The sequence below is a fragment of the Mobula hypostoma genome, chromosome 3 (genome assembly GCF_963921235.1).
Source record: "Mobula hypostoma chromosome 3, sMobHyp1.1, whole genome shotgun sequence".
Classification (NCBI taxonomy): domain Eukaryota; kingdom Metazoa; phylum Chordata; class Chondrichthyes; order Myliobatiformes; family Myliobatidae; genus Mobula; species Mobula hypostoma.
Window position 1 is genome coordinate 128913008 of NC_086099.1, and position 25052 is coordinate 128938059.

Here is a 25052-nt window from a genome sequence, read left to right on the forward strand (position 1 = left end):
GGTTGTATACATGTAATTTGATAATACATTTACTCTGACCTTTGTTGTTCAAGACACGAGGAAAACTCGAGTTCTTAAGATGCCTCGAGATCATTGACAACACATGAAGGAAAGATGGCCCACGAAGGACGGTATAGATATTTTAACTGTTGTAATGTACACTCTGTTTCAGCCACCAGAAGTGAGAACCAGCATCTGGAAATGCTACACAATTTTAGTGTTATTATATTATAGGATCGAAGGCAATTTTGATATTGTGCACTCATATGTTTTCGGTCATAAGGAACTGGCAACCACTTTTACTTCTTTGATGTTTGCTTCCACTGAGAGCTTGCTATCAACCATTTGAAGCTAACGACCCCTTCCCATGAATACTGACATCACAGAGCCCACGGGATGGTGAGGTGGGCCCTACTGAAGAGCACCTGACATCTTTACTCACGTGTTTGAGGAAAATGCTGAGCTTGATGTTACTCTGAGGATTCACTGTGGCTTCAAAGATCGGCAGGAAGATGTTTTCAAGCATTTTTCCAAAGTGTGGGATGACATTTTGAGCCCTGAAAATATCACTTAAAAACATATGGAAAAAAAATCAGAAACTAGAAGTAGAAGAGCAAGTGACAGAAATGTGGGAATATCTAAACAGTGACTAATTTCAACTGTTAGAGAGCATTCAGGAAAGCCAGTAGCCCCACGAGGGTGGTTCATTTGTAAATTGCTCACAGCTAGCCTCTTCCATCCACACCTAAATTTTATGGTCAATTTGTCACAACGTTTGCTGGCAATATCAGAACCCAAGTATGAAGGAAAGACATGATGTAGAGATGGCAATGAGAATTTATTCATAATAATTTAAAAAGAACATTGGTGACTTGGCCGAGCAATACTACAAGAAGTAATATTCTCAAAACGAGGACCCCGTGACTGGCACTAATCAGGTATCCTCTTAGATAATACAACTAACACGGAATCCCTGAGCCAATCAAAATAAACTTAGCAAGCTTAAACAGAAGGCACCAGGAGACCACATTACAAAGAGTGAGTCGCTGAGAAAAACACAAGGAACTCTAACCAATTAATGACTATTAATGAACAACAATTAATCAATTCAGGAGCTCTAAAAACTTTGGAGCCCATGCTCTCCGGTGCCCCATGCAGGCCTAAAGAACTCTTCACAAAATTTTTCTGTCAATGAAATTGAGTTAAATGGTGTACGCAATTGTGGCACATGATAGGATTATTCAGCTATCACGTCAGCCAAGGAGGTGCTATTGCTTGCTTGTGCCCATAATTCTGTCCCCAGTGCTTCTTCCCTCAACAGAGAGTTCGCATCCACAAAGACATGGACGGGAAGGATATGGGGGACTATGATCTGAATGCAGGTCAATGGGAGTAGGGAGTTTAAATGGTTTTACACAGGCTAGATGGGCTGAAGGACCAGTTTCTGTGCTGTACTATATGACTCTACGTGCTTGCAGATATTGTAAATTGTTCCCAATATGCAGATGGAACCTGGGGGAGTTAATGGTAATATGGGAAAATACTGTGGAATTGGTTCAGAATTTCAGAAGCACGTGCTTAACGGATGGTATTGACACCATAGGCCAAAGAGTTGTTTCTATGTTGTATGACAATGATCATGAGAATTACACTTTCTTAACCCCAGTAGCGAATCCTTATCTTCCTAATTTTCTGTGTTCATTCTTCCCAGATTATTAGGTTGCTTATCCCATCTCACTTATTGCAAAAATATTCTTTTGATCCATTGCACCTTTCTCCCTCCACAGCATTGCATTCAAAGTACAGTGAGGTTTGGTGGAATAGTTGCAGCTGCCTTTGGATTGTATTGTACATGCTCTGAGAACTCAGTATTCAAACCTGACATGTCATCAAAGCCTAATAGTGAAACAAGGAGCAAGTTCAGTTGTGAACCAGTCTCTCTAATCAGAATTATTACTTTACCTCACTATGCCCGTTACCCTTTGATCTTTTTCACACTTCTTTACACATGAGAGGCCTCCTTCAGTCTGGGTCGACCATGGATATTGTGTCCTAGCTCTCTAGATATGCAAGCCTGGGCAGCATGATATGGGGAGCAAATTGTTGCCCATGTAGCAAGCTCCCCCACTCCACTCATCTGATGAACCCAAAGGAACGGGAGGGGCCGATACATTCTGGCTCCAGCAACATCGCAGGAGTTGCTAGTCAGCATTGAACTCAACATAGGGCTGCCTTAGGGACTCCACCTCCAGATTTCTCCTTGGTGTTTACTCCCAAAGACTTCCCCAGGAGTAGATACAGCCGCAAGGCAGCTGAAGTTTGAGATCAGAGATTTTCTTCTCCTAGATGAGCAGCCAGCCATAGCTGATGAGCCCCAACTGCCCAAACTGACTGGTACTAAGGCCTAGTAAGAGATTTGAAAGTGGGAGGGGGAGGGGGAGATCCAAAAGTAGGAGTCTCCCCCTCCCCCTCCCCCTTTCAAATCTCTTACTAGCTCTTCCTTCAGTTAGTCCTGACGAAGGGTCTCAGCCCGAAACGTCAACTGTACCTCTTCCTAGAGATGCTGCCGGGCCTGCTGTGTTCGCCAGCAACTTTTATGTGAAGTCCAGGAGCTGGATTTGGTTGTCAGAGGCTATTTGAGGCGCACACCGTTGGGAGCATTTAATAGGTAGTGGGAGCTTGACCCCATTACCAACCCTGGCTATAACAACCTTAAGTTTTCACATACAGGCAGCCCATTCATATAAGGATCAATCCAGTGAATCCAACAGATCTCTCAGAGACACATAGTCAATGCAACTTCCAACGTACTAGATTCTGGGGATCTGAATCATCCACTTCATGTGAGCAGAGTAGACCCTGTGTTTGATAAACCACGATGCCAACTTTGACCACTCATCTGGCGACCGCCCATAAATGGATAAACGTGGCTCTGCAAACTGGTACTTGGCATCTTCAAAGTCCGACGCCACCTCCTGCCATACAACAGAGCCACTGTTAGTGATGCTGTTAAATTCCAGAAGTTCTTGTGTTCGTAGAATCTCTTGAGTTTACAATTTCATGACATATGCATGTCAGTGGTAATAAGCCCAATTCTGGCTCTGAAAACTGAAACAATCACGCGCTTGGGCATCAAATCAGATTTAACAAGGGAAGAGGATTACGGACATGATGCAGAATAACGTTCCCCCGGTCCCTTGGTTTCTGCATCCAATGAAAGAGGATAAGATTATGTCTGTAATTCTACCTTGGCCTGGCACCTTCACTCACTAAAGTTTGGTTTTTGGCAGCTTTAAGAATCTAAGTTTGGATTATCAATAATTGTCAGAGGGGACAAGGTTTTCTCATAAATAGAGCATCATGATGTCATGAAATCAGTATTATACCAGTTACTAACAGCACAGAGGAAGGTTGGTAAACAACTACATGTTTAAAGTGAAGGAGGAGTTTACATCTTTAAGCATTGGATACCATCACTGTGTCTCTTTGTAAATAACTGGAAGAACATAAGAACATCAGGAAACTGGAACATGATTGAGGTATTTGGCTTCTCAAGCCTTCATTTGGTTCCTCAATATGATCATGCCTTCCCCAGTCCCCAGTTCCCCTTCCGCCAGCTCTGTAGCTGTCAATTCCCCGATCCTTCCTGAAAATTGTCTACTTTCTTTTTTTATGACCTTAATGATCTAACCTCCACAGAAACACCTCAACAGATTGTATTATGCCCAGTCGAGATCTTAAATATTTCACTAAGATCACCTCTCTTCTTTTAAACTCGAAAGTGTTTTGATTTAATTTCTTCAGTCATTCATGATGGGAAGATTTGCTCTTATATTTTAAGAAGGAAAAAAGAACATGCACCATTTCAAGATTCAAGTTGTCACGCACACTTCTGGGTGTGGTGAAGTTAAAGAACAAGAAACAACTTTTTCTTTGACACTACTTGCCCTATTTCTCTTGAAGCCCAGAGCTCTCTCTTCCTCATTTCCATAACAGGTATGCTTGGATATCGGTCATCAGCAGCCTAGTTGACTATGTCTTCTCTTCACATAACTTTCACTCATAGAGATAAATTATAACTGTTAGTGCCCATTCAATGGAGAGAATTGTCTAACAGGTTCATTGATTGATGGACAACTGGTCATTGGAGGATAGTTAATTCAGATGGCATAAATTGCTCTATTACTTAAACACTGTAAAAAGCGACCAGAACCATTTTAGGGCCCAATATTCACATAAGTCAGTCTGGCAAGATGCTTGCTTTAAGAAGTGTTCTGTTCCAGAGCAAGCAACACTCTGGAGGTATGGGAATTATACTTCCTGGAAAGGTGGTTAGAGTGCAAAGTAACTTCTCAAAAAAGTTTCCCTCCAGAGCCCCAAAAAGCTCTTGTATAATATTCCTCTACTTTTGTCTCATTCTTTCTGGTCAAGGACATGATATTAAGAACTACTCCACATTAAGTTTTGACCTAGAATGACAGATATGGTCCTAAGTAGATGAAGGGATCTGAATTTTCACTCCCATTAAACAGAAGTATATGCTGGCCAATGCATAAACCTGGTTTGGGTAGTTCACCAGATGGAACTTTGAATCCTCCAGTCTACATATTACCAATCTGTAACTTTTTTCACCCAGTTTCATGGCCACCACTGCCAGGTTGATGCCAATTTAACCAGCTTGATCAGCGCCAGATACCAATCATCACTTGAGTGTGAACAGGAGCAGGAAAGTGAAGTACTTTGGACTACTTACAAAATGTTCATGCACACACAGGGATGTGAGCATCATTGGCAAGGCCAGTGTTTTAAAGATTAAAGATTAGCTTTATTTGTTGTTTGTTCTTTGAAACATACAGTGAAATGCGTTGGTTTGCTTCAACAACCAACACTGTCCGTGAATTGCAATGAGGGAATTCACAAGTATCACCATGCCTCCAGTGCCAACACAGCACGCCCACAACTCATCAACCATAACCATATATTCTTGGAATATGGAAGGAAACCGGAAAACCCAGAGGAAACCCATGCAGTCACAGGGAGAATGTACATACTCCTTACAGAACGAACTCCATGGCTGTATACATTGGTGGGTGAAGTATTGACCTTGAGCTCCAGACCTGGGTCAGTTGTGTTATAACATACACCAGGAGAATAAGGCTATTAATTCTATTGATGTATGTTACAATGCTTCTTGTAGAGGACAGAAGTGTGAGAAGAAGCTGGAGAATTTTCAGTGGTATTTAGCGGGACTGGGTGAGTGGCCCAGAACATGGCAGATGGAAATATGGCATGGGGGAATGCAAATTCATCAACTTTAGTGGAAAAAAATAGAATTTGGAGAATTTTAAAAAGGTGAAATATTGTAAGATTTTGATGCCCAGCGAGTGCTCCTGAACACAGGTTACTAAAATCAGGTACAACAAGCAATTAGATTTATTGCAATTTAATGAGAAAAGCCGGCTCCCCCACCAGACTTAGTCTGGTGAGGAGGGTGTGAGGACACCCAGCAGGACTAAAAAAAACAAGACCTAACAAAGGGCGGATGAGCTCCTTGTGAGCCAACAGCCATCTTCTGTGGAAGAGATTAAAGCCTCACCACGTATCTACGAATTGTATGCTATGCACCTAGTTAGAAGGGACATGATGAACTTGGGCGCTGCACCGTGTGCCTGGACCTGCCCAAGGCCTCCGCCTAAGGAAGGGCCGAGCTCGAAGAAGCAGCCGTGGCTGGAGGCTGTCATGGTCTTGGGCTCGAGTTCGGCAGGGGTGGCGGTGGGCGGTGCCAAGGCGACCAGTGAGAACAAACTGAAGGAGACGTTGTATTCGGTGCTGTCACAGGATCGAAGAAGATGGAGGTGCATAACCGCCAACCCCGGATTCGGGATGGCACCCACTGACTGACTGACTGAATGAAGAAAGATTGAATATAAGAATGAATGTATTGTGCCTCTATTGTACAGGACACAGGTGAGACTGAACCCAGAACGTTGTGTGTATGTCTAGTTTTCCTCCCTAAACAAGGATAGGCTTGTGATCTAAGGAGTGCACCAAATCTTCACCAGATTGACTCCGGGGTGGTGGGATTGTCCCATGCACAAAGATTTATCAGACTGGCCTATATTCTCTGGATCCTATTAGAATAAGGGGCAGCACAAAGAAATATACAAAACATGTTTATTTATTTATTTATTTTTATTGGGGTTCATGGACCCCTTGCTTAATGGTTTTGGTCCATAGCATAAAAAAGATTGGGAGCCCCTAACTTAGAGATACAATGTTGGACCCTCCTGGCCCAATGAGCCACACTGCCCAACAACGCATCTAATTAGCCTAATCACAATGACAAATTAACCTGCTAACAAGTTCATCTTTGGGAGGAAACCAGATCACCTGGAGGACACCTAGGTGCTCATGGGAAGATTCAAACATCAGAGGTGCACAGAGACTTAGGAGTCCTCATGCAAGACTCCTGGAAGGTTAATTTACAGGTTGAGTTTGTGGTAAAGAAGGCAAATGCAATGTTGGCACTTATTTCAAAGGAAATAGAATATAAAAACAAGGAGATAATGCTGAGCCTTTATAAGACTCTAGTCAGGCCACACTTGGAGTATTGTCAACAGTTTTGGGACCTTTATCTCAGAAAGGTTGTGTTGTCATTGGAAAGAGTCCAGAGGAGGTAAACAAGGATGATTCTGGGAATGAAGGGGTTAACATATGAGGAGTGTTCGGCAGGTTTGGGCCTGTCCTCACTGGAATTTAGAAGAATGCAGGGGGATCTCATTGAAGCTTACCAAATGTTGAAAGGATTAGACAGGGTGGATGTGGAAAGGATGTTTCCTAAGGTGGGGTATCCGGAACTAGAGGGCACAAACTCAAAATTGAGGGCGACCCTTTAGAACAGAGGTAAGGAGGAATTTTTTAGCCAGAGAGTGGTGAATCTGTGGAATGCTCTGAAGGCTGCATTGAAGGCCAAGTCCGTGGGTCTACTTAAGGCAGAAGTTGATCATTTCCTGATTGCTCAGGGCATCAAAGAACATGACATGAAGTCAGGTGTATGGGGTTGAGTGGGATCAGGGATCAGCCATTATGGAATGCGGAGCAGACTTGATGGGCCGAATAGCTTAATTCTGTTCCTATGTCTTATGCACTTATGGTCTAAGAAGGCAAATGGAATATTGGCCTTCATTGCTGGAGGGATTAAATTTATGAGCAGGGAGATTATGTTGCAACTGTACAGAGCACAATTGAGGATGCAACTAGAGTACTGCATACAGTCCTGTTCTCTTTACTTGACTGAAGATATACTGGCTTTGGAAGCAGGGCAGTGGAAGTCCACCAGGTTGATTCTGGAGATGAGGGACAGCCTATGAGGAGAGATTGAGTCACCTGGGACTATACTCACTGGAATTCAGAAAGGGGATCTGATATGAACATAAAATTATGAAAGGGAGCGATAAGACAGAGGCAGGAAAGTTGTTTCCTCTGGTAAGTGAGACTAGAACAAAGCAAAATAGCCTCTATATTGGGGAGAATAGATTTAGGACAGCAATAAGGAAAAACTGTTTTTCCCAGAGAGAATTCTCTGCGTGGGGAGGCAGTGGAGGCTACTTCGTTAAATACATTTGAGACATAGATAGATTTTTGCATAGCAGGGGAATTAAGGGATGTGGTGAAAAGGCAGTTAAGTAGAACTGAGTCTACGGCTAGATCAGCCTTGATCTTATTGAATGGCGGAGTAAGCTCAACAGGCCAGCTGGCCAACTCCCACTCCTATTTCTTATTCAACAGCTTGTAAGTAACACCTTGCAAAACTTTACTAATGGACAAGGCATTAGTAAAGGCAGGGTATAGATTTCAAATCAATGAGATTGGCTGAGAGACTGGTCAGGAAGATGCATTTTCAGAAGGTGAAGTGTGCAGAGGTTAAGGAGAGAGCCTCAGAGTGTGCTGTAAGGCAGCTGAACAGTTCCCCATCCATGGTGAGAAAGAGGTGGAGATGTGCACATGAGGCCAGAACGTAAGATGAGTGTGTAGACTATACAGAAAGGAAGGATGGACCATTGGAGCTATTTAAGAGTGAGAGATACGAATTATGGGACTGAGAAGTTCTTGTGATGGTTAAGCTGAACAGAGTGAAGAATCGTATTACAATTCCTTCACAGCAATAAACCAATTGAGTAACAGGACCACATACCTTGATGATATGAGCAAAGTATTCTCCATCTATGGCATTCTCTGTTTTCAGATAAAGGTCACGGAGCTCACTGGCACCCATTGGATTGTACTTGGCATTGAACTTATCAAAACGCTGGAACGTCTGACGACCCTGGATAAAAATAATTAGAGAGACTGGTTGGTTTCTGTGCTGTACTGATGATTGTATTTTTTTATCCATTCTTGGGATATGAAGTTATTTGCAAAACTGATATTTGCCGGTCATTCCTTGACTAAGTTAGTCGGTCAGTTTGCAGGTCAGATATTTACATATAAACAGCTTGGATATATTTAGTCATATATTTATTCAATCATGTTTCTCAAAATAATTCCAACCTAAAATCTGGCTTTTGAATCTGAATGTCAACCAATTTTGTATAAATATTGTATGTACCGTATGTTTGGATGGCAGCGTAGGGATATGTCTCTACCAAAGGAGGTGTAAGACACTCCTTCCCTCCGCTAGCCTGCAGGTCACCCTTGGGAAAAATGTAGCACCTGCTTAGCCTCCTCTCACCAACCCTGATCAGGGTCATGTGAAGCCATAGGAGCAGGTGGTGGATGGTCGTATAAGCAGCTGGTTCATATCACAAACCCTGGTTTTGCAACCACTCACACCAGGCAGACAATCTCTGAAGAGTACTGATACAGGCTGGGGTCACCCATCTTGTAAAGACACTGCCCAGAAGAAGGCAATGACAAACCACTTCCGTAGAAAACTTTGCCAAGAACAGTCATGGTCATGGAAAGACCTTGATCACCCACATCATAAGGTACGGTAGATAACAATCAAATGTGCATGTTAACCTATGATGATAAACGTGAACTCATAGTCTACATAATATCACTCTACAGTTGTCATATCATGTTCTTATCTCTGTGCTTTCCTACTATTCATCTCATCACTGTTCTGTTTGGTTATCTCAGTCATTCTGCTATCTCACAAGAACTCAAAAGCATGAGAAAATAAGAATGAGACAGCAGACCCCTCAACCCTACCCTCCCGTTCAACAAGACTATGTCTAACCTGCCACAGGCCTCAATTCATAGAAACCACAGAAACCATAGAAACTACAGCACAGAAACAGGTCTTTTGGCCCTTCTTGGCTGTGCTGAACCATTTTCTGCCTAGTCCCACTGACCTGCACATGGACCATATCCCTCCATTCACCTCCCATCCATGTATCTGTCCAATTTATTCTTAAATGTTAAAAAAGAACCCGCATTTACCGCCTCGTCTGGCAGCTCATTCCATACTCCTACCACTCTCTGTGTGAAGAAGCCCCCCCAATGTTCCCTTTAAACTTTTCCCCCCTCACCCTTAACCCATGTTCTCTTGTTTTTTTCTCCCCTTGCCTCAGTGGAAAAAGCCTGCTTGCATTCACTCTATCTATACCCATCATAATTTTATATACCTCTATCAAATCTCCCCTCATTCTTCTACGCTCCAGGGAATAAAGTCCTAACCTATTCAACCTTTCTCTGTAACTGAGTTTCTCAAGTCCCGGCAACATCCTTGTAAACCTTCTCTGCACTCTTTCAACCTTATTTATATCCTTCCTGTAATTTGGTGACCAAAACTGAACACAATACTCCAGATTTGGCCTCACTAATGCCTTATACAACCTCATCATAACCATTCCAGCTCTTATACTCAATACTTTGATTAATAAGGGCCAATGTACCAAAAGCTCTCTTTACGACCCTATCTACCTGTGATGCCACTTTTAGGGAATTTTGTATCTGTATTCCCAGATCCCTCTATTCCACTGCACTCCTCAGTGTCTTACCATTAACCCTGTATGTTCTACCTTGGTTTGTCCTTCCAACGTGCAATACCTCACACTTGTCTGTATTAAACTCCATCTGCCATTTTTCAGCCCATTTTTCCAGCTGGTCCAAGTCCCTCTGCAGGCTCTGAAAACCTTCCTCACTGTCTACTACACCTCTAATCTTAGTATCATCAGCAAATTTGCTGATCCAATTTTCCATATTATCATCCAGATCATTGATATAGATGACAAATAACAATGGACCCAGCACTGATCCCTGTGGCACACCACTAGTCACAGGCCTCCACTCGGAGAAGCAATTCTCTACTACCACTCTTTGGCTTCTTCCATTGAGCCAATGTCTAATCCAATTTACCACCTCTCCATGTATACCTAGCGACTGAATTTTTCTAACTAACCTCCCATGCAGGACCTTGTCAAAGGCCTTACTGAAGTCCATGTAGACAATATCCACTGCCTTCCCTTCATCCACTTTCCTGTTAACCTCCTCGAAAAACTCCAATAGATTGGTCAAACATGACCTACCACACACAAAGCCATGCTGACTCTCCCCAATAAGTCCCTGTCTATCCAAATGCTTGTAGATTCTGTCTCTTAGTACTCCCTCCAATAACTTACCTACTACCGACGTTAAACTTACTGGCCTATAATTTCCTAGATTACTTTTCGATCCTTTTTTAAACAACGGAACAACATGAGCCACTCTCCAATCCTCCGGCACCTCACCTGTAGACAGCGACATTTTAAATATTTCTGCCAGGGCCCCTGCAATTTCAACACTAGTCTCCTTCAAGGTCCGAGGGAACACCCTGTCAGGTTTCGGGGATTTATCCACTTTAATTTTCCTCAAGACAGCAAGGACATCTTCAAAGCCATTCACAAAAAGCTCCATGTTTCCTCTTTAAAAGCTAACAATGATCTAATCTTCACAATAATACTGAATTCCAGAGACTCACCATCATTTGCAGGAGAAACTCTGATGCTGTTCTGTTTTAAGTGATCACTCTTCTACTTTGCTCCTACTAGTAGAAATACCTCTGATCTATGCTGTCATGTCCTCTTAAGATCTTACATGCTTCAATAAAATCAGCTCTTATTCTTCTAAATGCTAAATCATACAGACTCAACATCTTTAGCCATTAATGACACAGCAACCTTGCCAGCTAAGTGAACTTCCTGTGGATTGCCTCCTGTGTTACTGTGTGTAGAACTCAGGAACACAAAGGGAGTAATAGCTTTGTTGGGGATATACCACATACTTCTTTTTTGCCTGAGATTGAGGACAAATCACAGTGAGATGTAGGAGTAATAGGGTCAGAGTGGTAGGAGATTACATCTGGTGGCATCCGTTAGTCTCGCGAGACCATGGATCTGCGCCTGGAAAGTCCTGCTTCAGTCTGTGTTAGAGCAGCGTCTGCTGTGGCTGTAGAGTCCCACATGGGAGTGACAGTCTCGGCTGCAGTGACCCTTATATTCACTTGGCACCTTTTGTTGGAAAAGGCCCAGAGGGGGTGGAATTTTTAACATTTTGAGCTGATGCATAATGAGAATAAAGGACAGGGGACAAAATAGACTGCAGGCACAGGAAAACAGAATTCTAGAAAACCTCTGAGGGTTAAACAGCACCTGTGAAGTACAAGATGTAAGCAGATGTATTGGACTGAGACTCTGCATCCAGAACAAATGGGAACTGAAAGTGTAGTGTATTCAATATTTCAGTAATATTTGAGTAATTTTGTAAATGTGTTGTTTGATTAAGTGTTCTTTATTTGTTTACATAATTCACTATGTGTTATATGTAAGAAGTATGTGAATGGCATATGTCAGTGTACTACCATGTCATATGTGAGAGTCTCACTAACAAAAAAAGAAAATAAAACCTAAACAGACGAGTAGCCCAGCTCCTGTGTTTTCCTTTTGATTACTTTCTGAAGTTACAAAACTTAGCAGTGGCGACAAAGAAGTTTGAAAATGAACCCATGATGAATACCTATCTGTTGAAGTGCAGCATATTTTTCTTTGGGAGGGGAGAGAGACGTTATATTTCTTTTAAAAGGCAGAAAACAGATGAAATTAACAAGCCGTGGTTCATAAATGGTGAGTACAGGGTGATAATAATAATAATAAAATTTAAAAAAACAGAAATGGTGGCTACATCGGAAAGATAGACCTGTTTGATTGCACAACAAATAACTGGATGATGTATACTGAATGAATTGAGCAGTATTTTTAAGCAAATGAAATAGCCAATGAAAATGAGTCCCAGTGTTGCTGAGTGCAGTAGGTGGAAAAGCATGGTTTTCTTTGCCATTTAACTACTCCAACCAAACTAGCCAAAGTGAACTTGGTGATATTTTTGACATAATGCAGGAACATTTAGAACCTATGCTATTGTCAATTGCAAAATGATTTAGGTTTTATAAATGGAATCCAAAGAAAGGGGAGTCCATTCCAGCTTGTGTGGCTGATTGGAAGAAATTGTATGGGTATTGTCAGCTCAGTGATGGGCTTAACGATGCATTGAGAGATTGTTTAGTTTGTGAAATCTTACTGGAAGCATTCAGAAACAGCTCCTAACTGAAGCACAACTCACATTTAAAAAAGTAGTTGAAATCACTGTTTCAATGGAAACCGCAGAGAGAAACACAATTGAGTTGCAGTCAGAATGAAAGTAATAGTGAACAAAATTACAACATCTAAACAGAAACCTGCCTGGCTGAACAAATTGTGTTATTGTTGTAGCAGGGATTCTCATACACCAGGCCAGCACAGATTTAAAGGCAAAACTTGCAAAAATTGCAACAACATAGGACACATACAATGAGCATGTCAGGCAGACAAGAATATATGGAGTGCACAGCGAAGAGTTAAAGATAAAAAGTTAAGTTTTAGTTTTAAAAAAGAGCACTAATCTGCATGTGATGATGAAAAAACAGAGTGATGGGAGTGACACAGGACTGAGTAGTCTCGAGAGTTAAAATGTGAAAACTAACAAGAGGCAAGCAACAAGGCTTACACCAGAGGTGAACAGCAGATTAATCAAAATGGAGTTGGACACTGGCTTGGCGGCTTCAGTCATTCCACAAAATGAGCTGGAATGACATTTCAGTGATACTGATCTAAAGTCTGCAGATATCCAACTAAGAACTTCTGCTGAAGAAAAGATAACTTCTGTGGGAATGATATTCTTAACAGTGAAATACACCAACTAGCAAACTACATTGGGCTTGAGGGTGGTAAACACAGGAGGGCCAGCATTGTGGATCCAAAGTTGTCTGAGACAACTACAACTTGATTGGAGATCCATTCACTATTTGCATGCCACATCCCCTGTAATAGAATCAACTGAAAGTGAATTGAGAAAGGTACTGGATGATGTCGCAGCACTGTTCAAGGATGGCACAGGAAAACTCAAACATATCAAGGGTAAAATATTGTTAAATGAAAATGCCACACCCAATATTGTCAAAGCCCATCCAGCTCCTTGTGCAAACCACAATAAAGTAACCGGTGAGCTAGATCACAGGAGGCGAAAGGAGTTCTTTCCAATGTTGAGTGGAGCCCATAGGCAATGCTAGTGGCATCAGTAACCAAACAGAATGGGTCTGTCAGGATCTATGGTAATTTTAAAGTCACAATCAACCCTATACTAAAAGTAGATCAATGCCCTCTGCCCAGGATGGAGGATATATATGCAAGCCTTTCTGGAGGAAAGCACTTCAGCAAAGTGGACTTAGCTAGGAACTATCTACAGATGGAGATGGAAGAAGAGTCCAAAGTGTTCCTCACCATAAACACTCACAAAGGGCTTTATCACTACCATAGGCTTATTTCTGGAGTAGCATCTGCACTTGCACTCTGGCAGAAAGCTATGGACCAGGAGCTACAAGGCTATCCAGGCACTTAGTGTTACCTGGATGACAACATTGTTACCAGTGAGGATGACGATGAACATCTCCGAAATCTCAAGACAGTGATAAAAAGATCAGAAGATTACAGGCTCAGAGCACAATGTGACAAGTGTGAATTCTTTAAACCAAGCAACACTTACTGTGGTTATACTATTGACGCACAAGGATTACGCAAGTTTGCCGTGAAAATTCAAGCAGTGGTGGATGCCGCAAGGGCAAATGATGTGTCACTGTTGCGGTTCTTTTAAGGATTTGTTAATTATAATAACAGGTTCCTGTCGAAATTGGCTACTGTACTCCACCCCTTGAATTCATTACTACAGATCAGGAAGAAATGGAACGGACAGAGCAGTGTGAGGTGGTTTTCCAAAAGGCAAAGCAAATGGTAATGTCAGACACTGTACTCACACACTATGATCCACATTTTCCAGTGAAGCTTGCCTGTGATGTCTCGCCTTATGGTACAGGTGCAGTCATGTCACATGTTATGAGTGATGAAAGTGAATGTCCCATAGCCGTTGCATCATTTTCCCTTACTACTGCAGAGGAAAACTGTGCACAGATTGACAGAGAAGCTTTGAGTCTGGTTTTGGGGGTAAAACTTTTCAACCAGTACTTCTATGGGAGAGATCTTCCCCTCATTACTGATCATCAACCACTAGTGTCCATTTTCAATCCACAGAAGGGTGTCTTACTAACAGCTCTGTTTCTTGGAAGGCACAATTACAACATTGGATTCAAGAGGGCAACCAATCATGGAAATGTTGATAGATTGCCCTATTTACCCTTGGAAAAGGAAATACATGAAACATTTACAAAAGAGGACAATCTTCTTGACATATTCTCCCTAATGAAAATCGAAAGTCTCCCTATTAAGCCAGAGATGATCCAAAGGGAAATCAGAAAAGACCCCACACTGTCTCAGGGCTACATGGCAACCCAAAATGGCTGGAATTTGCAGTAGAAATTCCAATTCCCACATTTTTAACAGTGCCAGAATGAATGCCCTTGACAGAGGGTTGCCTTATGTGGGTATTGAGAGTTGTATCATCAAAGCTGAGAGTTGAAGTGTTGGAGGAGCTACATGTCGGTTATCTAGGCATCTAGGCATTGTCAAATGAATGTATTGGCTCAGAGTTTTGTCTGGTGGCCCAAGACAGATCAGCAGACCGAGCAACTTGCCATGCACTTTTCAGGATGCCAACATGTACAGAAGATGCCAAGAGCAGCACCTCTCCATTCCTGGGAATGGCCTGCATTGCTCTGGCATGGAATCACATAGATTTTGCCAGACCATTCATGGGCACAAGTTTTTTTTGGTTGTAGCGGATGCAGCTACAAAGTGGCTAGAAGTGTCCCCAGTAGCCTCCACTATAGCCACGCACACTGTTAATATGTTGAGAAGCCTCTTCTCAAGGACTGGTGTTCCAGAACACGGTCAGTGTCAATCGACCACAGTTTCAGTCATTCCTAAAAATGAATGGAGTAAGACATATTACACCTGCATCATACTGCCCAGCTACAAATAGTTTAGCAAAAAGATTTGTCTGAAGTCTAAAAAATACACTGCGAGTAATGTCAGCAGAACACAAGACACTAACACTGAATCAGGAACTCACCAATTTCCTCCTTGCATATTGCAATGCAACACACCCTACAACCAACAATTCACCAGCTATGCTGTTCCTGGCTCATCCCTTGTACTTACACTTGAATATCCTCAGAAGGAGTATGCAGGACATATTGAGGGCTCCTCAGACAAGAAGGTCAATGTTTATCTCCTGGACAAGCAGTCCTGATGAGGGTCTACAGAGGTGGTGAAAAGTGGGTATCTGGTAAGATTAAGGACAGAATGGACCACTCTCCTACACAGCGGAGATTGTGAATGATGTTGTCTGGAGATGATACGTCAATTAGTGGAGGAAAGCAGAGTCAATTGTTAGACAAGAAAGGTACCCACAGCTTACGAATCATTTCCTGCAGTCCCAGAGGCAACTCCCACATCCGCCACAGAGGACACCCCAGAACCTGAGATTGTTTCACAGCCACAAGTCTCTCCTGCCAAGCAGAGTGACTCCCCATCTTGTCATGAAAAACATTACCCTACAAGAGTAAGAAATCCTCCGCAGTGATTAAATCTGTAGGCCTGAATAGGACAGCTTACAATTTACTATGCTGTGGATGTCTAAACCGTAGTTGTATTACACTGTATACTCTGTGTGTGCGTCTATATGGATGACTAGAGAGCAATACATTGTCACAACCACGGATTCGGCAGCGCAGTAGATACAGCAATTGTGCTTGTGAATTTGCATGAGTCAGCTAATTATTATTTAATCATGATAGTATTTAACTCCATCCTTGTCGTTGTAGTGTTTGTCGAGACTTGGACAAAGCACAGCAACGCTTCGCTACCTGTTTGTCTTTGGCCTTCCCTGAGAAATTGGATTTTCGAGTCAACTGACTGAAGACTAGTGGTATTCGTTTAATATTTAGATCTTCTTTTCAGCTGCAGTGTGGGCTTCGTTTTCCTTTGAGAGTTTTAGTTAAAGGCCCTGTTTTGGCCTAGCATTTATTGTTTTATTTTCCCCTTAACACTGTTCATATTAAAATCTGTGAACTATTGACCTGCTTCAGTGTCTCTCACTCCACACTTGGGCCATATCCGAACTGGGTAACATACGTTACATATTTAAGTGGAGATGCATTCTATATTAAGTTGGAATTTATAGCTAAGCAGGGGGGAGTGCAGTATATTCAATACTTCAGTATTGTTTAGTATAATTGTAAATACATTGTTTGATGAAGCATTCTATGTTTGTTTACATGGTTGTATGTGGGCTATATGTAAGAGATATGTGAATGCCATATGTCATTATGCCATCACGTCATATGTGAGTGTGTAAATACCCATGAAAAATAAGTTTAAAAAACTAAGTAGACGAGTTTGCCAGCTCTTGTGTTTTTCTTTCGATTAGTTTCTGGAGTCACAAAACATAGCAGGAAGGCTGCTGTTATTTAGCAGTATTGGACTGAGACTGGTGTGTGATAGGTGGAACCATAGAGAACAGCATAGTCATAGAGTCATGGAATACTACAGCACTGATACAGGCCCTTCATCCCATCTAGTCCACACTCAGCTATTAATCTGTCTCGTCCCATTGACCTACACCTGGACCACAGTCCTCCGTATCCCTGTACCTACCCAAATTTCTGTTAAATGTTGAAATTGAACCTGCATCCACCACCTCTGCTGGAAACTCGTTCCATATGCTCAGCACCTTCTGAGTGAAGAAGTTCCCTCCCATGTTCCCCTTAAACACTTCACCGTTCATCCTTAACCCATGACCTCTCATTCTAGTCTCACTCAAACACCCGTCCAACTGCTGCAAAATGGCCAATGTCATCTCTCCCCTCTCTGGCAAAGCTCTCACCTGCACTAAAATGTTCTGGGCAAAGAACTCTCCAAGTTATGCAGTTGTGTCCCTCTTCACCAGGAGGTTGAAGAGGGTATTTAACTACCCAGTCAGCAAATGACAGGCGGCCAACCGACTGCTCTAACTTTGTGAGGGTACCCGTGGCATGGCTGACTACCCCCGCAGACTACATCCTGATGCTAGAGACCAGTTGGAACAACAAAAGCCCAAATGGCCATGTTCCACTGCCAGTTATCTGGTAAAATTAAAGATGAATTGGCAGCCAGAGACCCCACTGAGGATGTCAAGACTCTTGTCAGTACCTCTATCCAGGCTGACAATCATCTCCAGGAAGACAGTGTCACAGTAAATCCTCTAGGGATTCCTGTCTCTGAACACCGCACCCCCCCCCCCCGCCCCAGCTCCTCTTAACTTCCTCCAGAGGGGTAGATGTAACTGGGCAGAACCCACCCTTCTCCAAAATGAAAGGAAAATGCTGCCTCTACTGTGGTGAACCATGCTATTTCCATTCTGCCTGTCCCGAGTCGTCGGGAAAACACCCAGACCCTTCCAGTGAAGGGAGGTCTATCACGGGTTTCACCACTTCTCCCAGGTCTGCTGCATCCAGGGTCGTGCTGTCTACCTCCATCTCCTGGGGAGAACCGCAACATGCCCTTGGATGGATTCTGGTGCAGCAGGCAATTTCATGGACCTCAGTTAGCAAAACATCTCCAAGATCCCCTAGCCCATCTTGACCAACTGATCACGGTCACAGCTCTGGACAGAAGATCTCTGGGTCCTGGGAGGACTTGCCACCTCACTGCTTACATCTGTCTAGGTATAGAATCTCACACCAAGACTGCTCAGTTTTACCTTATTCATTCTCCTGAGTTTCCGTTGATCCTAAGATACCCATAGTTAGCCCTCCACAACCCACAAATGCACTCCATGATGGTCTTCTTGCAGAATGGGCCAGCTGCCTCCCTGCATCTCCCAAGCTGTCCCGAGTTCCTACCAAGTATGCAGATCTGTTAGATGTTTTTAGTGAGAAAAAGGGCCACAACACTCCCACCTTATCAAACCCACCACTGAAGAGTTGAGTTGCTGCCTGGAAGACTCAAGGAAGATTCTGCTCCCTGATAGCTCCAGAATGGGTGTCCATGGAGGAATACTTTTATGATGCTCTAGCATCTGTTTTAATCTATCCCTCCACCTCCTTTGCTGCTGCGGGCTTCTTTTTCGCGGTGAAGAAGGATGGCAGACTCCATGTGGCCTCAATAAAATCACAGTGAAGAACCTTTTCCCCTGATCACTGACGTACATGGCATTTGAGTTGCTGCAAGGGGCAGCCATCTTTACTAAACTAGACCTCCAAAACGTACATAATCTGGTCCCACACATTCAGAAAAGTGATGAATGGAAGACCCATTTTAACACTGCCATTGGCTACTATGAAAATCTCATGATGCTGTTCAGTTTAGTCAATGTAATCCACATGATCTAGCAGCTCCAGATCTTTCTGGGTTTCATTACTTTTTACCAGGAGTTCATCCACAACTTTAGTTCCATTGCAGCACCCCTAAAAGTTCTGACTAGAAGAACCCCTAGCCCATTTCGCTGGACTCCAGAAACTGAGGTAGCTTTCCAGGAATTGAAGTGTCGCTTCACAACAGCTCCCATCCTTGTTCTCCCTGACCCAGAGCTGCCGTTCGTCATTGAAGTAGTTGTCTCAGACGCTGGGGTTGGGGCTGTTCTCTCACAACAACCCCCGTCTGATCAGAAACTCCATCCCTGTGCTTTCTCCTCACAGCAGCTCTCTCTAGTGAAGAAGACTTGGGATATTGGGAACAGAGAGTGGTTGGCAGTCAAGTTAGCACTGGAGGAATGAAGACATTGGTTGCAGGGGTCCAAACATCCATTTATGGTCTGGACTGATCACAAGAACCTAACCAACTTTCAGGAGGCGAAACAGTTAAATTTGCACCAGGCTCGATGGTCTCTCTTTCTTAACTGTTTTGATTTTATCATTACCTCCCATCCAGCTTCAAAGAATCCGATGCTGGACACCCTCTCCAGGCAGTTTGTACAACCAGATCTTGTTGCTGTCCCAGAACCCATCCTTCTGTGGTCCAAGCTGGTGACATAGGCCGGATGGGAGGTTGAGACCATTGTCAGGAGAGCAGAAGGCACACCAAGGGTGCTGGCCACTGGGTCACCTTTTTGTCCCTAGCTCTGCCCATTCACATGTGTTACAGTGGGGACAGACATGACATATTGCAGGACATCTGGGACTGCACAAATATCACAGCTCATCAAGAAGTGGTTCTGGTGGCAGGGCAAGAACGGGAATGTTAAATCATACATGGCAGCCTGTCACATGTGCATCCAGAGCAAGGAACTCAGATCATGTCCACTGCCCATTCTTTCCTGTCCCTGTTCCTATATCTCCGTACCACCATCGTGAGTTAACACCGTGATTACGATGGTGCTGGACCAGATCTCCAAGGCCTGCCCCTTTATGCATCCCTCAAGTTCGAGAGATGGCCAATCTTATGTTGTACTACATGTTTAGGGTGCACAGCTTTCCACAGGACATTGTTTCTGAACAAGGCCCCTGGTCATAGAAGACCTGTTGGCTCATTGGAGCTATGGTCAGCCTCTCATCAGCAGATGGAGAGGACCAGCCAGGACCTGGAGAAGACCCTGGGGTGCCTTGTGATGGGTAACCCAACCACTTGGTGTAATTATCTGCTCTGGGCAGGGTTTGCTTCTAACACACTGTCTCACTCTTCTGATGGCATGTCTCCCTTGATGTCAGTTTGGTTATCAGCCCTCTCTGTTTCCCGAGCAGGAGCCTAGGGTGGGAGTCACATTATTGCTGGCAGAAGTAAAAGAAAAGCTCGAACAGCCCTGTTGATAGCATCTCTCCAACAAAAGTGGCATGCTAACTGTCAGAGGCAGTAGTTGGTGGGTTGGGAGGGTTACGGCCCAGAGGGACGGTTATGGATTCTCTCCTGTGGTATCCTGGACCCGGACTTGAAGAGAGGCTTCCACTGTTGCCACCCAGATCGCTCTTAGTGATCTTAAGCGGGGAAGGAGTCCTGTCATTCTTCAGTCTGATCACCAGGGCTGCTGGAGTTCTCCAGGCTTCATCATTCCCCCTCCCCTGGATATTAGTTAGTTATTTTCACCTGTTTGTCATTTTAATTATCAGTTCATTTGTATCTTGTTTTATTTCTCTTTCTGTTTCCTCTGTTTTGTTTGCCTTTGCTCAGTCTTGAGTTTACCAAGCATGTGGGTAGTCCTCGTCTGTGTTCTCTACAAACCAATCCTGAAGGAAATATTTTTTATCGATCTCCATCCTTATCGCTGGTCTCCTCTGCACTTAGATCCGCCTGGTCTACGTCTCACCTGGTAGATCATGAGTTAAAGATACCATAACAACCCCGGTTCAACCCAGTCTGGCAACCACCTCTGTTACAATATCTTGGGAAACGTAGCTTACCAAGTAGCTGTAGTGTAATAGAAAAGCATTTTGGAGACAGTGACATGTAAGTTTCGAGAAAGTTATGGAAAGGGAAAGGAACTCGAATGGTCTAGAAATTCAGGTCCTTTCGATATCAGAAGGAGACCAGGAACAATTACTTTCTGGTCGGTCCACAACCAAGAAGTGGAACACGTTGAAGTCTGAGACAGCGTGTTCCTGTAAGAATAAAAGGAATGTAGATAATCCAGGGAGTGAGTCCCAGATGTCAAAGAAGGCTGAAGGTAGGAACACAAGTGAACACAATTTAACCAATTTCCCCCGGGATCAATGAAGTATGACTATGACTATGACACATGGCAGGTACAGAGAGCTAAAGGAAAAGAATTTCAGGATGTATATTGTATACATTTCTCTGACATTAAATATACCTATTGAAATGGGAGGGCCATTCCAGAGTGCAGCAAGTGTGTTTGTATGGGGTGGGTGCTTGCTAAGGAGATTGACAGGACAAAGGAGGGCCACGAAGTATGACTGGCAGGCAGGAGGAAGGAAAATGTTACAACTTTGCGTGTGTATTAAGGGTATGAAGGTAATCAAGGAAAGAATAAAGCACAGTAGGGACCAAGTTAATGATATGTGTGCAGAATGAGAAGACACACGTAATGTCTCAAAGTAATGCTACTTATCTGAATTCAGTAAGAAAAATATTATAGGTGGAAAATTGGGGAGAGAGGCAGGGAAATTTGGGAACATGTTAGCATTAACAGGGATCCCTAGGGCCGAATGATTAACACAATGAATGATAGGACTATTGGAAATTTTGATGAGAAGAGGCACCTCGGTGTACCAGAGTAAGAATTCCAAAATGTAACAGCACAGGCAGATAAAGTGGAACAGAATATAAGAGCAGGGAGGTTATGGTACAGCTTTATATAACAATGGTGAGGCCACTGATGCAGCACTGGGTGTATCTCTGATCACCACACCCCAAGGACATGATTACGCTGGAGAGGGTGCTAAGGATATTCACCAGGACGTTTCCTGGGTTGGAACACAGAAACAGGTGATCCATTCCTAAAGAGAGAGTGCACCAAGTGAAGTGGCCAGAGATGCTGTGATCTACCACCATCCTGCCCCTCCTTTGAACATAGGTGTCTGGTGGTTTATCTTAAGTGTAGCCAAATACTTACAGCATGCACATCCAAGGAATCAACAGTTAGGTCATAAGCGTTCAACTTCAACTTAGTGAAGAGCTCTTTCAGGGTTAGCTTCTCTCCCTTGGTGCTCCAGACAACACGATCCGAATCCATCAAAGAAGTCTTCTTTATAAAGCGCAGGAGGTGTTTCTGGTTCATGCAGGCTGCCGCGTGGATGTGAGTATCAACCTGAGGGACAGAAAGTCAAGGGGGACTGTTCTTAGACTTTCTCATATGTAAATAAGCCCCATACTAGGGTCAAAAGCTGTAAGATCAAAACAGGTGTTGGAAACTTGAGATAGAAACACAAAATATTGAAAACATACAGTAGGTCAGACGGGGGAAGGAAATCAGACTCATGTTTCAGGTTAATGACATTTATCAGACAATTTATCGGAAATGAGAAAAGCTGTAAATCAAGCAGATTTTAAGTAGAAGGGAAGGGGGGCTGGCGTTGGTGTCAGTGATAGGGTGGAGAGCAATTGGAACTGAAGGACACAGTGGTGGTGTTGGCTGAGGAAAGTCTCGCTAATCACTGATTTGAGAGGAGGGGATTGAATAGAGCAGGATAAATGAAAACAGAGAATAAGAAGGTGTATACATGAATAATGTAGGAACTTGGAGACATAAAATGCTGCCTGAAATAAAACTGGGAATACACACCAGGTCATGTAGCCTTGGGGAGAGAAAGTGCTACAGATTGCTGACCTTTCAGCAGAACAGACCATTTCTGTTGAAAACTGGAAAGGCCAGAAATCTGAAATTGTTAAATTCTTATAAAGTCTTAACATTGAATTCATCAAATTCAGATAACCAGCCTTTCCAGTTTGTGTTGGACCTGGCCCATTCTGCTGTAAGGTAACCAATCTGAAGCATTAATTCTGTTTTTTCTCTCTCAGCAGATGTTGCTGAACTGCTGAGCATTTTCTGTTTCTATTTCAGATTTCCAGCATCTGCACTGTTTTGGACCTCAAGGTTCTAGCACCGATGTCCCCCTTATTCTCTGTTTTCATTGACCTCCTTCAGTTTCTACCTCTGGGAAGATCAGGAGTGATTATTGACCCTTCACCATGACCACTTGTGTGATTAAGTCTCTCTTTGTCTCCGCTGTATCAGAGACATTCCCTTTCTTCTCTCCATCACTAACCAACCCCTGCCCCTAAACCTGTCCACCCTAACACAAGTCTGATTTCTAACATATTGCAGTCGATTTAGCCATTGATCTAAAACGTCAACCGTTTCTCTCTCTCCATAGATGCTGCCTGACCTGCTGAATGTTTCTCCTGCTTTCTCATTTTATTTTAAAGGAGATAGAAAAATTACAAGGTTAACCACAACCTCGATATTACCAAGCTGAGTTTCAACTCCTTTAGATTTTGAGAGGAATGGAAGTGTGGAAGAGCAGTAGTTAGTAGCTTTATTAGTTTTACCAGAACATACGCTGAGTAGATGAATGTGCTTATGGTGTCACAAAGTAGTTGGGCGAGATACTGTGATGCATTCAAGGACTATTTATTGTTAATAACAGTGTACACAAAATCAAAATGCTGCAGATGCCGGAAATCTGAAATAAAAGCTGAAAGTTTTAGAGTTACTCAGCAAATTACGGAGCATCCCTGGTGAAAGAAACAATGACCTTTTGTAAAAAAACCTGCCAACAATTTGAAGATTCAGAAGAAAAGGCATAGAGTTGAAATGACGAGGGAAGACCAGAAAGAATGAAAGGTGGGATTAAGTGATAAAGAATAAATGGCAAGGAAGGTGATGGCGTGAGGGAGATAGAGTGGTAGTGAGACAAGTAAAGAAACACAGGCCATTCTGGGGAAATATGCATGGGAGAATCCATATCATTACCTGAAATGGCTAAAGGAAATTATTGTGGATCAGTGAAATCTGAAATAAAAACAGAAAATGTTGGAGATGCTCTGTTTTGAAAAGTTAACTCAGTGTTGAAACTGGAGGGCTGTAACATGCTTGATTAGAAGGTGAGTTGCTATTCTTTGAGCTTATGTTGGTCTACATGGGAACAAGATCAGAGACTGGAGTCTAGGAAGATGGAGTCCCACTGCTACCTATAAGGAGTTTGTACCTTCTCCCAGAGACCAAGTGGGTTTTCTTTGGGTGCTCCGGTTTCCTCCCACAATATAAAGATGTACTGGTTGGTAGATTAATTGGTCATTGTAAATTGTCCCATGATTAGGCTAGGGTTAAACTTGGGGTTGCTCGGCGGCGCGCCTCGAAGGATCAGAAGGGTCTGTTCCACACTGTACCTCAATAAATAAATAAATATTAGAGACTGGGGTCAGGGAAGATGGAGTGAGTGTAGGACAACAACCAAAGTACCAAATAACCATTCCACAAAGGATATCAACCATTCTCTATTTAGTTTCCCCAACACTGATAACAATTGAGAAAGTACCAGCCAGTCCACTGCCTCACCTAGAAGTAGAAGAACCAATCACTGGAGCTGCAGAATATTGATAATTTTGTGGGTGGCTCTGCTGATTATTATTGAGAGTGAGACTGGAATGTTCAAGTAGACCTGGTAATACACTACCCAAACAGAGCAATGTGTGGAGGTGTCTGTGTATCAGGATACAGCAGGAAAAGGAAATCATGTTTTACCTTTCTGACATTGTAGAAATCTCTATGAGGATTAATCTTCAATTCTTTTATCTCTTCCATGTCATTCAGCATCTCATGCAGGTTAAACTTAGATTGAAGAAATTTTAAGCGACGGTGGGCATATGTCTTCCTAAACAAAAATAAAACAAAGGGTGAAATAGAAGAGAGCTATATTTTCATTTTTCAAAGCTCGTGCCATCATTATACACAATGTAAAGGATTCTGCTCACATACATTGACCCCCATTAGTTACTTCCATGCAACACTCTGCTCACTGCACTTTGGAAACATAATGTTAAAGTGAACGGACTCCAAAATTCACAAAATGGAACTGGAGGATGGCCCAAAGATGTGAAAATGAATGGCATGGAAATGTAAGTTTTAATTCTTGTCTTATGAGAAGTCATGGA

General features: G+C 42.9%; 1 protein-coding gene across 2 annotated transcripts in view; it reads right to left on the bottom strand.

Annotated features, from left to right (window-relative positions):
- The window catches only part of ampd1 (adenosine monophosphate deaminase 1 (isoform M)), a 59611-nt gene that overhangs the window by 9450 nt on the left and 25109 nt on the right, over window positions 1-25052 (bottom strand). For both annotated transcript variants that reach the window (XM_063042286.1, XM_063042287.1), the window contains exons 6-10: window positions 24643-24772; window positions 22012-22206; window positions 8195-8326; window positions 2812-2975; window positions 443-569 (exon numbers count right to left, since the gene is read on the bottom strand). In XM_063042286.1, the coding sequence (XP_062898356.1) occupies window positions 443-569; window positions 2812-2975; window positions 8195-8326; window positions 22012-22206; window positions 24643-24772 (748 nt within the window). The remainder of the gene's footprint in view (window positions 1-442; window positions 570-2811; window positions 2976-8194; window positions 8327-22011; window positions 22207-24642; window positions 24773-25052) is intronic.